Source organism: Herpailurus yagouaroundi, unplaced genomic scaffold (genome assembly GCF_014898765.1).
Source record: "Herpailurus yagouaroundi ecotype Mexico unplaced genomic scaffold, PumYag 163, whole genome shotgun sequence".
Classification (NCBI taxonomy): domain Eukaryota; kingdom Metazoa; phylum Chordata; class Mammalia; order Carnivora; family Felidae; genus Herpailurus; species Herpailurus yagouaroundi.
In genome coordinates, this window is record NW_024412404.1 from 24,577,883 (window position 1) to 24,590,849 (window position 12,967).

Below are 12,967 nucleotides of genomic sequence, written 5' to 3' on the forward strand. Positions count from 1 at the left end.
TTTAGAGCAGCATTATTAAATAGCCAAAGGATGGAAGCAACTCAGGTGTCTATCAACAGATGAATGGATACACAAAATGTGGTATTAGCATACTATGGAATGTTTCTTAGCTTTAAAAAGGAAGGAAATTCTGACACATGCTACAACATGGATGAAACTTTAATATATGCTCAGTGAAATAAGCCAGTCATAAAAGGACAAAAACTGTATTACTTCACTAATATTACTTCACTAATTACTTCACTAGGCACCTAGAATAGTCAAATTTATAGAGACAGAAAACAGAATGGTGGTTTCCAGGGTCAGGGAAGTGGGGAATGGGGAGTATTGTATAGACTTTCAGTTTTGCAGTATGAAGTATTCTAGAGATGGATGGTGGTGATGTTTGTAGAACAATGTGAACATACTTAATGACATTAAGCTATACACTTAAAAGTGATTAAAATGATAAAATTTCTGTTATGTATATATTACCACAATTTAGAAATTAAAATTAAAAACGATAAACATGTATTTTAATAATTATTCTAATATCTAAAGTTGTCTTAAAACAAATTGTGAAGTTTATCCACTAAGTTAAAAACAATAAAAAATAATAATTTAGGGGCACGCACCTGGGTGGCTCAGTCGGTTGAGCATCCAACTTTGGCTCGGGTCATGATCTCATGGTTCACGAGTTTGAGCTCTGCATCAGGCTTGCTGTGTCAGCACAGAGCCTGCTTTGGATCCTCTGTCCCCCCTCTCTCTCTGCCCCTCCCCACCTGCACTCTCTCTGTCTTTCATAAATAAACATTAATAAAATAAAATAAAATAATTTAAAAATTAAAAATACAGGCGACTTTCCATTGAATAAATTGGGGAAAAAATGTTTAATTACTTCCTAAAAAGTAAGGGATCAGACAGCTTCAAAAAGGAGATGTTGTGGCAGGGGTGGAGTGGAACAGAGTGAAATAGGAGAAACATTTTTTTATACTATTAAACTAAAGTTTGCTTTACTCCAAATTAAATTGTTATGAATTAAGATGTTATTTGAAATGCCTGGGGCAACCACTAAAAATATAACCCAAAAATATATAGTAAAAGAAACAGCATGATAATTAAAATGGTATATAAAATATATCTATTTAACACAAAAGAAAGCAGTAATGGAGGAAATGAGGAACAAAAGAGGTGTAAGACATAGAGAACAAATAGCAACATGGCAGAAGTGAGTTCTTCCTTATCACTAATTACATTATATGTAAATGGATTAAAGTCTCCAATTAAAACAGAGACTGGTAGAATGGATTAAATAACATAATTGAACTACATGGTGTATAGAAATGACTCACTTTAGATTCCAAGACAGATTGAAAACGAAAGAATAAAAATATATTTTTGTGCAAAGAATAACCAAAAGAGAACTGGAGTGGCTACACTAATATCAGACAAAGTAAACTTTAAGGGAAAAGTTTTTATAAGAGACAAAGAAGGACATTATATAATGATAAAAGGGTCATTCGATAAGAGTATTAAAAAATTCCAATTAGAAACAAATCTACACCTAACAATAGAGTCTCAACATATATGAATCAAAATTGATAAAATTGAAGGGAGAAATAGGCAGTTCTGAAAAAAATGGTCAGAGAGTTTAATATCCCACTTTCAATAATTGATAAACAACAACAACAGAAGATCAGCAAGTAAATGGAAAATATGAACAGCACTATAAACCAACTAGACTTGAAGATGAAATAGACAATATGAATTGCCCTATAGCTATGAAAATTTTAATTATTAATTTAAAAGCTCTAAGAATATGAAATCTTCTAGATGGTTTCCCTGGAGAATTATACCAAACATTTAAGGATGAATTAACACCAACTATATAATCTCTCCCAGAAAATAGAAGATAAGGGAAGACTTCCTAAATCATTTTATTTATGAAGCCAGTGTCACCCTGAAACCAAAACTAGACAAAAACAGTACAGTAAATAAAGTGCAAACCTCTATTTCTCATGAAGATAGATGCAAAAATCCTCAATCAGAATATCAGCAAACAGAATCCAAAAATATATGAAAAGAATCATAGATAATGACCACGTGAGATTCATTCAAGGTACGTAACATTTGAAAAACAATCAATGTACTCTATCGTATTAATAAGCTAAAGAAGAAAAATCATATGGTCATGTCAAGCAATGCAAAAAAAAAAAAAAAGCATATGAGAAATCCATTACCCATTCATGATAAATAGTCTCAGCAAGCTAAGATCTATCAGTTTAATGCAATTTCAACTATAATTAATGCAATTCCTATCAAAGCCATGGAAAAATTCTTTATAAACACAGACAAGCTTACTCTAAAATTGATGTGGAAAGGTGAAGGCCCTAGAATAGTTAAAACAATCTTAACAAAGAAAAATAAAATAGGATGAGTCAGTCTGTCCACATATTAAGGTTTACTCTGTAGCAATAGTAATCAAGATAGTATAGTATTGGCAAAGGGATAGGCACATCATCAATGGAACTGAATGGAAAAATGGAAAACTCAGAAACTCACACATGCCCAACTGATTACTGACAAATCACAAAAGAAATTCAACAAAAAAAGGATAGTCTTTTTAATAAATGATGCAAAAGCAATTGGACATTCATAGACAAAACCATATATATATATATGTATATATATACATATATACATATATATATATATATATATATATATATACACAGTTTATAAAAAAATAAGTCAAAATTGACTGTGGACTGAAATACAAAATGTAAAATTACAAAGCTTTTAGGAAAAACACAAAAAACAGGAGATTATCTTCATGGTCTATGGCTAGGCAAGAGTTATACTTGACACCAAAGGTATTATGATCCACAAAAGAATAAATTTATAAATTGGACTTTACAGAATTAAAAGCTTTTCTGTGTGAAAGACCTTGTTAAGGGTTGAAAAGAGAGAGTACAGAGTGGAGAAAATATTTACAAACAACATGTTTGATGAAGAACTAGTATCTAACATATATAAAGAACTTTCAAAACACAACAGTAATAGTCAAACAATCCAATTAGAAAATGGGAAAAATACATAAATGGATATTTCACCAAAGAGAATAATACTATATCGATAGCAATGAGCACATGAAAAGGTGTTCACCACAACTACTCATCAGGGAAATGCAAATTAAAACCAGAATGAGTTATCAATCCATGCCTATGAAAATAATGAAATAAAAAATAGTGAAAATACCAAATGCTGGCAAAGATGCAAAGAAACTGGATCATTCCCACATCACTAGTAGTAGTAACATAATATTCCACAGTCACTCTGGAATACAGCTTGATACTTTCTTATAAAACATGCAATTACCACATGATCCAGCAATTGCACTCTTGGATATGTAGCACAAACAAATGAAAATTTCTTCACACAAATATCCATAGTGACTTTATTTATAATTGCACAGAACTGGAAACAACCCAGATGTCTTTCAAAGTGTGAGCTGGTGAACAAGCTGTGGTACACTGGATACCACTAAGTGGCAAAAAGCAATGAACTATTAATACACACACCAACCCGGATGAATCTCCAGAGAACTAAGCCGAATGAAAAACGCAATCCAAAAGGTTCAATTCCATTTATATAACATATCTGAAATGTCAACATTTTAGAAGAGGAGAACACATTAGTGGTCACCAGTGGTTAAGAACAAGACTAGAGGGGAAGAAGTGTGACGCAGATGGGTGTGGTTATAAAGTGAAAACACAAGGGATCCTTACAGGAATAAAATTCTTTAGCACCCTTACTATGGTGGTGAATACATAAATCTACACATGTGAAAAGATTGTGTAGAACCCAATGTGCACACACATGCACAGAGTAATGAGTACAAGAGGAGAAATCAGAATAGAATCAGTCAATTGTATTAATGCCAATACCCTGGTTGTGATAAGATACAATAAGTTTTTGCAAAATGTCACCACCAGGTTGAAACCAGTTAGAGAATATCATGAGATCTCTCTGCATTATTCCTTATAACTGCATGTGAATATGTAATTATCTCAGTAAAATTGTAAACCAAAAAATAAAACTGGATAATTTCATACTAAATTTTGAATCCTGCCCAGCATCCGAAGTGTTTTAAATAGGCAGTTGGGAGTTGTATTAGCTGGTTAAATGTGGATGACCAGTAGGGCTATGGATCAAAAGAATCCATATAATGATAGTGTGATGAATTCAAGGAGAAATCACTGAAGGCAGGGACACAGAAAACCTTAATCAGGGATCAAGTGAGCGATGACAGTGAAGCCAACATTGTACCCAAGGAAATGCAGACTAGATCTGTGCCTTTGGTCACCTCAGCACCCACATTTCCAATACCCCTTCACTTTGCCCAAGTTCATTTGCAATTTACATAATATGTGGAAATCTCCTAAAACAGAGGCATTTCCAATTTATTTCACCATGTTGAACTAATTCTTTTATGCCATATTTTTACCACTTTGATAAAACAAAGAAACGATCTCATTCCCTGGTTTCAGTAATTTTATAATTTTATAAATATATGTGAAATAAGTTTTCCAATCACTGTGATAATGACAGGTTTTTAAAAATAATTTTAAGGCGTTTGAGGATTTGAAAGAAACATCTTACACTTGTGGTCTTAATTAATTTTAATTTAATGTTTAGAAAATTTTGATTAAATAAGTTTGTAATCAACACTTAAATGCCTGAGGAAATTTAATTTGTTAATTTTTAATGTTTTGATTTCTTAGTCTTACAAGCAGCATTTCAATGTTCAGAGAAGTATTATTTAATTCATTTATACATTTATTTAATTGTGTATGAAATAAAATACAACAGGAGTGAAGTTCCTTATGGGCTAAAGATCATAATAATCAACTTGCAGATCTGGGATCTAAGTCATCTGCCTCCATGACACCAGGCTGCCCTGGACAAGACTACATGCTCTCTTTACAGCCTCTCGATGCTGAGTGGTCCTAATCTAGAAGGATGACTGGATCTTACCTTATGGGGTTGTCCATCCTGGACACGGTGAGGAATGCAGCAAGATTCGCCGTGTAGGAGGAGCACACAATGAGGGTGAAGAGCCACCAGCTGCCCATCACGATGCGCATGGCCATGGAGTTCACTGAGGATTCGCCACCTGCAGGGGGCCAGCACAGTGGATTGGTCCTGGGCTTCCACTCTCACTCCCATCCCCACAGAAGTACTCCAGCCTGAAGCCTGGCTTAGGGAACCACCACTGGGGATGGGCTGGGGAACAGGGGAGTGATTTGCTGACTGGTTATGGGGGACCACAATGACAATTCTGGGAAAAAACCCAAAGCCCGCCAATCTCAGAAAGGAATGAAGGCCCACCAGATACGAAAAAAACGTAGGATTCGCCTTTTAGTGATGTGGTGTTTGTCAAAATGCCAAGGATAGAGTTCTGAATATCAAATCTTCCAGTTAGAAGACTCTACCTCCCTGTGTTGTTTCCAGGGCTGCAACCTGATGTAAGATCCTTTTCGAATTTCAGATTCATAGAGAGTAGTCTCAGGAATTCTGTAAATATAGAATTACCTCCTACCTGGAGGGTTCCCCAGCTTTCTTTCAAACCTCAGAAATGAGATATCACTTTTATTAATATTCAGCCCTCACTAGACGACTTTTTTTTTTCCCTGGGATTTTCAGAAATCATTGCCTGTGACTTGCAGTCAGAAGCTGCCCCGTTGAGGCCAATTATTTCTCCCTGGTCCCTTAGGTGGTAGCAGAAGAAAGCCTCTCACTGACTGTTCTTATATAACCTTGCAAACAGGTGCTACAGGCTTTGCCATGGTGCAAATAAGGCCAACACTCACATTAGGGAACTTTGCAATTTGTTGTTTTGGTCCAAACTGCATAATCCTGTAACTCACCAAGTGCTCTCCAGACTTCACAAAGAAAGGGGACTTTTACCTCAAGAATGGATGGAGTGCTGCTTAGATGATTACAAAACAATTGTGATTTTTTTTTTCCTATTAAGACTTCAAATTTAAGTGAGATTCAGTTTCATCTGACATACCCCATGTGCATAACAATCAATCTGATGTGGGAGGGGAGAAAAGTGCAAAGCAGAACTCCAAAGTCAATTTTATCTAAAGTGCAGAATTAGGCTTTGAAGTTGAGTTCCTTGTCACTTCATTTAATTTCTATCTGATATAACTCAGAGAAACTGAATGCAGCATGATATCAGTATCGTTCTAGAGATTAAATAAAACTGCATTTAAAAGGACTTTGGCAAAACGCATCTAAGGAATCTGCCAATGGGCAAGTTCTTCCAGGCCCGTGGAGCTACAGCAACATCAGGAAACCAGGAAAGTACCTTGCTGTACGAAGGCGCCGTAGACTATCCAGATGGCACTGTGCAAGGTGGCCGAAGCGGATGGTCGGGGCTGGGCAGCACTTTGAGCCCTCACGGCCTGTATCCGATTCAGCACAAATATGAGCACACCCACCACAGGGATGGCGGCTGCAATGCAGGCCCAGACAGCAAAATCAAATGGAGCAAAAAGAGAGAAGATGCTGATTTTCTCCTCGGGCTTCTTGATTAGGATCCCCACTGAATAGTCCATGTACCGCTTGCTGAAGTCCACAACGCTCTCCCTCTCTGGGGTGATCGTGATGGCAGAGATGGCCAAGTCTGCTCTCTGAAAGGCAAAATCATCTGATCAGAAAGCAGTCCTCAGCTTCCTGCTGGGTCCCACCCTGTGTCAAGGCTTGCCCTCTGCCTTTTGGGTTACTCGGTCCAGAGGAAATGAATTCAAGAGGTGACATGCCGTGACCTTGAATACTGTAAAAAAAATAATCCAGCACTAAATTGTCTGCTTGAATTGTAGTTTGTCTTTACTTTCTTGTTCTTCTCACAAACTATCACTATCTTCTTTCTTTTGCTGGTATTTCCCTCTACTCCATCCCTGCCCCCGACCAAGAAGTCCCTTCTCTCTTCTTCTAGGCTTATCTGCATCCTTCTTATACCTCCATTAAGCCTCTCCAAACTTCCATTAGCCCACATGATGTCTCCCTTTTCCAAGGTTCTTCAGAAATTATACGGTGAGTTGTACAACTAGTTTATATCTCATCGATGTCTCAGTCCCTGGTTGTTTTGTATGTAGACTCTATGCCAGAGAGTAATGTCCTCCAAGCAAAAAGGGGTTATCTACTTCTCTTGATTGTCCACTGCCCTTAATTCATGGCCTCTCAGACATATGGGTTGATTCTTCATATAGTAAAGCCACGTTGTAAAGAGGCTCTCTGGGCACTCTGTACTGTGACCTCTAAAGCAACTTGCAAGACTTCTGCTTTCCAAGATGGGATTAATTTTAAAATAGACAAAGACTCCATTAAGATGGAGTTAGATGTGAGATTAAAGCTGCCAAGACTGGTGGAGGTTAGGATACTTATGCCTAGATGGATGGTGGCAGCCAATAATGGGCCTGGAGTCCCCACTTAAACCACTGGAGCACTAAAATATATAATGACCATCCTGATCTTGACTCTTGGACCTCTAAGTGGGAGGCATCAACAGAACTAGGTTTATTTTAAGGGCATTTAGGTGGCTCAGTCGGTTGAGCATCCGATTCTTGATTTCAGCTTAGTCATGATCTCAGGGTTGTGAGACTGACCCCTGTATCTGCACTAGGCATAGAACCTGCTTGAGATTCTTTCTCTCCCTCTGCCCCTCCCCCGATCATGCACAGACACACACACACACACTCTCTCTCAAAAAAATAATAAAATAATAAAAGAAAAAAAAGAAAATATCTCCTCAAAAAATAAAAATAAAAATAAAACTAGGTTTTAGAATAACCAGCTCTAACAACTAATTCAACCTGTATATGTAAATTGGGAAAACATACAGAGAAAGATTTTATCAGAAAAAAACTTATCAGGTCTAATATATGAGCTAGAGGGGCAGCAGATATACTGATAGTGTAAACTATGAAATCCAAAAAATAATATAAAAAAATAAATAAATAAAATAAAATAAAATAAAACAAAACTGAAATCCAACAACATATCTAGAGCAAGGAGAAAAAATGTTGGAGGTAACGTTGGTGAAGCTCTCCTCTTAGAGTTGTTACATTTGCATCTCTGGTTCTTGCCTCTTTTTTCAAAAACTCAAGATCCAGGGATTTATTTTTAAAGATTTAGAGAGTTCAGACCATAATTAAGGATTAAGAAGAGATATAGTGGAGCAGGATAGGTTTACAAACATAGGAATAAGGAAAAGTAATTAATTAAACCAGGTCCAGAAGAAGTACAAGGGATCGACTCATGACACAGGTAGAGGGATGGCTTGTAACATGAGGAAAACAATCTCTATGGGATATCGCTGAAGGGCCCAACAAAGGACAAGGTAAGGAACTTGGGCTGTCCTGAAGACCTAGCTGAGGTTAGAGACCACACATTGTTCACATACCCATCTGAGGAAATTTGTGATTTTCTCCTCTAATTCCATGCAGCAACTTGGATGTCAGAGTCAGCGGGTAGATAATATAATCAAGTCAGGGTTTCAGTACAATAAGAAACCCAGAACAAAAAGAATCACAAAAGATGAAGGGAACAGCATTATCTGATCAACCACTGAGGGCACACCAGGCAGGGAAGGATGCAGTATCACAAGGGCACAAAATTCTTACAGAAGAATGAACCTCAGTGGAACAGGGCAGATACAAAAGACCATATATCATATGATTTCATTTATGTTAAATGTTCACAAAAGTATTTCTATAGAGATAGAAAATAGATCAACGGCTGCCTAGGGCTGGGGTTGGGAATGGGATTAACTGTAAATAAGTATGAGGGATATCACTGGGTTGATGGAATTATTCTAAAACGAGGGGCACCTGGGTGGCTCAGTTGGTTAAGCGTCTGACTTTGGCTCAGGTCGTGATCTCATGGCTTGTGAGTGTGAGCCCCACATTGGCCTCTGTGCTGACAGCTCAGAGCCTGGAGCCTCCTTTGGATTCTGTGTCTCCCTCTCTCTCTCTGCCCCTCCCCTACTCATGTTCTGTCTCTCTCTCTTCCTCAAAAATAAATAAACATTAAAAAGTTTAAAACTGGATTATGATGATCGTTGCAGAACTCAGTAGATTCACTAAAAATCATTGAATTGTATATCCTAAATGGGTGAATTTCATATATAAATTAATACCTCAAGAAAGTTTTTTAAAAAAAATCTTAGGGGAAATTGGAGACATTTGGTCTGCCTTTATGAGTTTATAAAGCGAAGGACCAATGTTTTAGGAGCAAAGGTTCAAAAGAGTCAGAAGGTTAACAGGCAGTCGTCATGGAGTGAGACAGTGACAGTAGTATGTAGGACGCTAACAAGATGCATCTGTACGGTGCTGATGTGGAGCACAAACAAAGGTCACTGGAGGTGAGGCGGTCAAAACGCTGGGAGCCCAGGGTTGTCCATAGGGATGTCAGAAACATCAAAGTTGGTGGCAACATCAACACTAGAGAGGGAAGGCTTTAGCAGATACCACCATCATAAATGATTGTAAGGAAATGACCCAGAGGTAATGGGAGGACAGGAGGCTTGGATGGGAACACAGTGAACTGGCCTCATACCATGAGTCTCAATGAGGATCCAGGCTCTATAGGAGACAGGAAGAGTGATTATTTGAAACTAATTTGAGGAGGTAGGGAATGCTGTATCACTTACACACAACAATACAGACACACGCACACACCCATTCACACACACACACACACACACACACACACTCACACACACACACACTTGCATATACACACCCCACCTGTGGGTCATGAGGGAGAAAAGAATAAGCATTCATTAACTTCCCATGAGAACTAAGTTCTTATTTCAGCCCAAATATGGGGGTAGGTTTCAAGAAGGGTATATTATAAAGCAGGCTCAGCAGATAGGCTCAAAAGGAAAGACAGCAATGAGCACTGAAGGAAAACACAGAGTGCCAGGAAATGAGAAAAATAAAAGAGCAGAAATGGGTGGGTTGAAGAAAAGAGAGTCTTAGTGAGTGAAGAGTGAGTGGTAGGCTGTGGTTTGTTTAGTTAGTTCCAAGGTTCTAACTGCCTAATGGATCAAATTTAGATATCACCCCAGAGGCAGACTAGGGTGCCCCTCCCCATGGTCCTGCTTTTGGGACTTACCTTGCTGATGAGCTCCCCGATCATTCCGTTCCAGGAGGTGTTATGGAGCTGGTGACCATACCTGCCATCGGGGGCTTGGTAAATCTCATATTTGAAGCCCAGAGCTTTGGCCAATGCATCCAGGACATCTATGGAGAACCCTTTGTAGCGCTTGGGCTGTCCAAGGATGTTCTCAGCCACCATCACGAAAGGCTCTTCCTGAGGACAACAGAATGGATGTTCTTCAATTAAATAACAGGTTCATTAACACATATATTTCCAGGGTATTATTGGAAAGATCAACCTGATGAATCATAGCTTTAGAATGCTTCCCAACATGGGCATGTATACGCGCAATTTAGGGCTGGAGTCTGAACATCTCTGCCCTTTTTCAAAGCAGTTTATGGAAACTCAGAGCATAGTACGTAGGAAGATCCCTGCAACCAGCATATTGATGGAGGAATGGAGATTTACTTGTCCTGTGTGATGTTATCCCAACTTCTGCCCAGAACCCCATTGCCAGAATGACATGATTTGTTTTTATTCCTTCATCTGTGACATTCAGGACTCCGTCCTTAGGAAATGCCATAATTCTTCAGGACCCACATAAGAACTGTAGTTACTTCTCATCCAGGATAAAGAACTACAATAAAAGCTCTATGATATTTGGTTGAGAGAAGACAGAATTACATCTATCAGATTGTACTAGAAAATGGATTCTGATTCATGGGAGAATGTCATACCATAAGTCAAAGGACAGGACAGAATTAAACCCCACAGAATTAAACAAAGCATTCTGTGCTTTGTCATGTGTGCTCCTGTAGGGCATGCGGTCCTCTGGAAAACACCTCAGCCTTCCCTGCCACAATCCTGTGAAACTGACCAACAGTGGACTTTTGGCAAATAGCCTCAGAGAACATACCTCATTAATTTAACTGGGAGTGTGTGTGTGTTGGGGGGGGGGGGGTCAAAATGCCTATTATGTGATGTGCATTCAGGGAATGCAGGAACACTGCTGCCAAAGGCTTCTAGAGCCAAGGAGATGTCAGTGCCTGATGCGACAGAGGGGACATTTGAACCATGTCTGGCCAGCTGATAAGAAGTAAATCTAAAATGTCTCCTACAGCTCTGGAAAGGTGAAGGAAGAAATTGAAAAGAAGATGATTCTAAGATCTCTTAAAGATCTAAAAGTCTATGATTCCAGGACATCCATGCAGAAAAATTGCAACAAATGGTTTTCATTATAAAGTCTGCACCACATGGGGGTCATCAGTGGGATTGGGTGATGGAAGAATGTCCTCCTCCGAGCATCTTTCTGGGGACTCTGGCTACCAGCAAAGTTCTCTTAAGGACCACGAGTAGGTCAACATACTGTTTACATCCAGGAGCAGGTAGAGATGGGCCAGCAGTGGATCCAGATTTGTGATCTTTCTGTAGAGCAGCCCAGTCACCTCCCATGGAAGGCCCTGGGGCAGAATCTCCGATCTTACTCTTACGTCATTATTTGCAAAATTATTTGCCAAAGAGGCCTTATGAACACTCAAGCCACCACTCAAGATCCCCTTCTCTCCAAACCCAGTATTAAACCAAATGGAGAGAAGCCTCTAGCTCAAAATCCTGAATGGTGAACCTCCCCAATATGCCCATGATCCTACCAAGACAGTCACCACTTTGAGAGTCAGTCCTTGGAGGCGGCTGCCCATGGGCCTCTCTTGCAGGCTGCCATTCAGACCTTTCTCTGAGTCCCACGTCGCCAACTGTGAAGGAAAAAGGGAGTGTGAGGGACAGAATGGGCACCTGTGTGCACCTAGGAACTTGTCTCCTAAACTGGGATCTTGAGTCAGGCACAGAGGCGGACAGCAGCCCAATCCATTTCCCAGACACTCAGAGCCATCTTCAAACCTTAGAAAGAATACAGGTGTGATAGAAAGTTCCACTTCTTCCATCAGCTCATCTGGAACTCAAGGACCTGCCACGTCTTTAAAATAAAACCAATCGGTAAGAACTTGTTTCTAAAATGAATATTTCTGTATAATTTTATTCTGCCTGCCCACTGAGGTCATGTCACTGTGTCTCCCACAAAGTGTCTTCTTTCTTAATTACAACTTTACTTGCCTGGGCCAGAGGGCCCTTGAGTTCAGCCATCGCTGCCACCAGGGCAGGATGACAATCAGCAGTGAACCAGGTAACAAAGACCCACATGTACAGCTTGTTTTGCACCCTGATGCCTAGTGCAAAGGTCAAGAGCTCACTGCCTGTCTTCACTGTAATGCATATTTCATAATTTTGCTTGATATGCAGGTATAGGCTAAGAATACACATACTCTGATCCACCATATTTTCCTGAGCTTGCAGAGTTTATCCAATAGGCTGATGCATCTCTGACAGGCACCCTGAGGTGGTCAAGGATACCCTATCCTGGCTCAGAAACAACAGGAGACACAGAAGTTCTTGGGACCTGCTTCCCCTCTCTGCATCCCTGTAGCGTCCGGGCAACCATGATGAACTTTTTTGTCTGATCAATGATTCTCAATCATTAATTGGTGAAATGTAAACAAAATACAGATACCAGCCCCCATCTCAAGGGAACTTAATCAGGATCCCAGCACTGAGGGATTTTAATACTTCCCCAGCAATCCTCATCGAGAAACCCTGTTCTTCTAGGTCACTGCATATTAGATTCTCTTAAGAAGGCTTTTAAACATATTGAAGGCTGGGCCTCACCCCCAGAGATTCAAATTTAATTGGTCTGTAGTGGGCTAGATATGAATATTTTAGCTTCCCAGGTGATTCTAATGCACAGCCAGGATTGTAAACCACT

At 39.3% G+C, this 12,967-nt stretch overlaps 1 protein-coding gene across 6 annotated transcripts in view; it reads right to left on the minus strand.

Moving 5' to 3' along the window:
* GRID1 (glutamate ionotropic receptor delta type subunit 1) overlaps positions 1-12,967 on the minus strand; it is a 695,423-nt gene that overhangs the window by 109,038 nt on the left and 573,418 nt on the right. For 5 of the 6 annotated variants that reach the window (XM_040485619.1, XM_040485615.1, XM_040485618.1 and 2 more), the window contains 4 exons: positions 11,802-11,903; positions 10,168-10,365; positions 6,356-6,680; positions 5,017-5,155 (listed from right to left, as the gene is read on the minus strand). In XM_040485619.1, coding sequence (XP_040341553.1) covers positions 5,017-5,155; positions 6,356-6,680; positions 10,168-10,365; positions 11,802-11,903 — 764 coding nt within the window. The remainder of the gene's footprint in view (positions 1-5,016; positions 5,156-6,355; positions 6,681-10,167; positions 10,366-11,801; positions 11,904-12,967) is intronic. The other variant, XM_040485616.1, reaches the window with a different exon arrangement.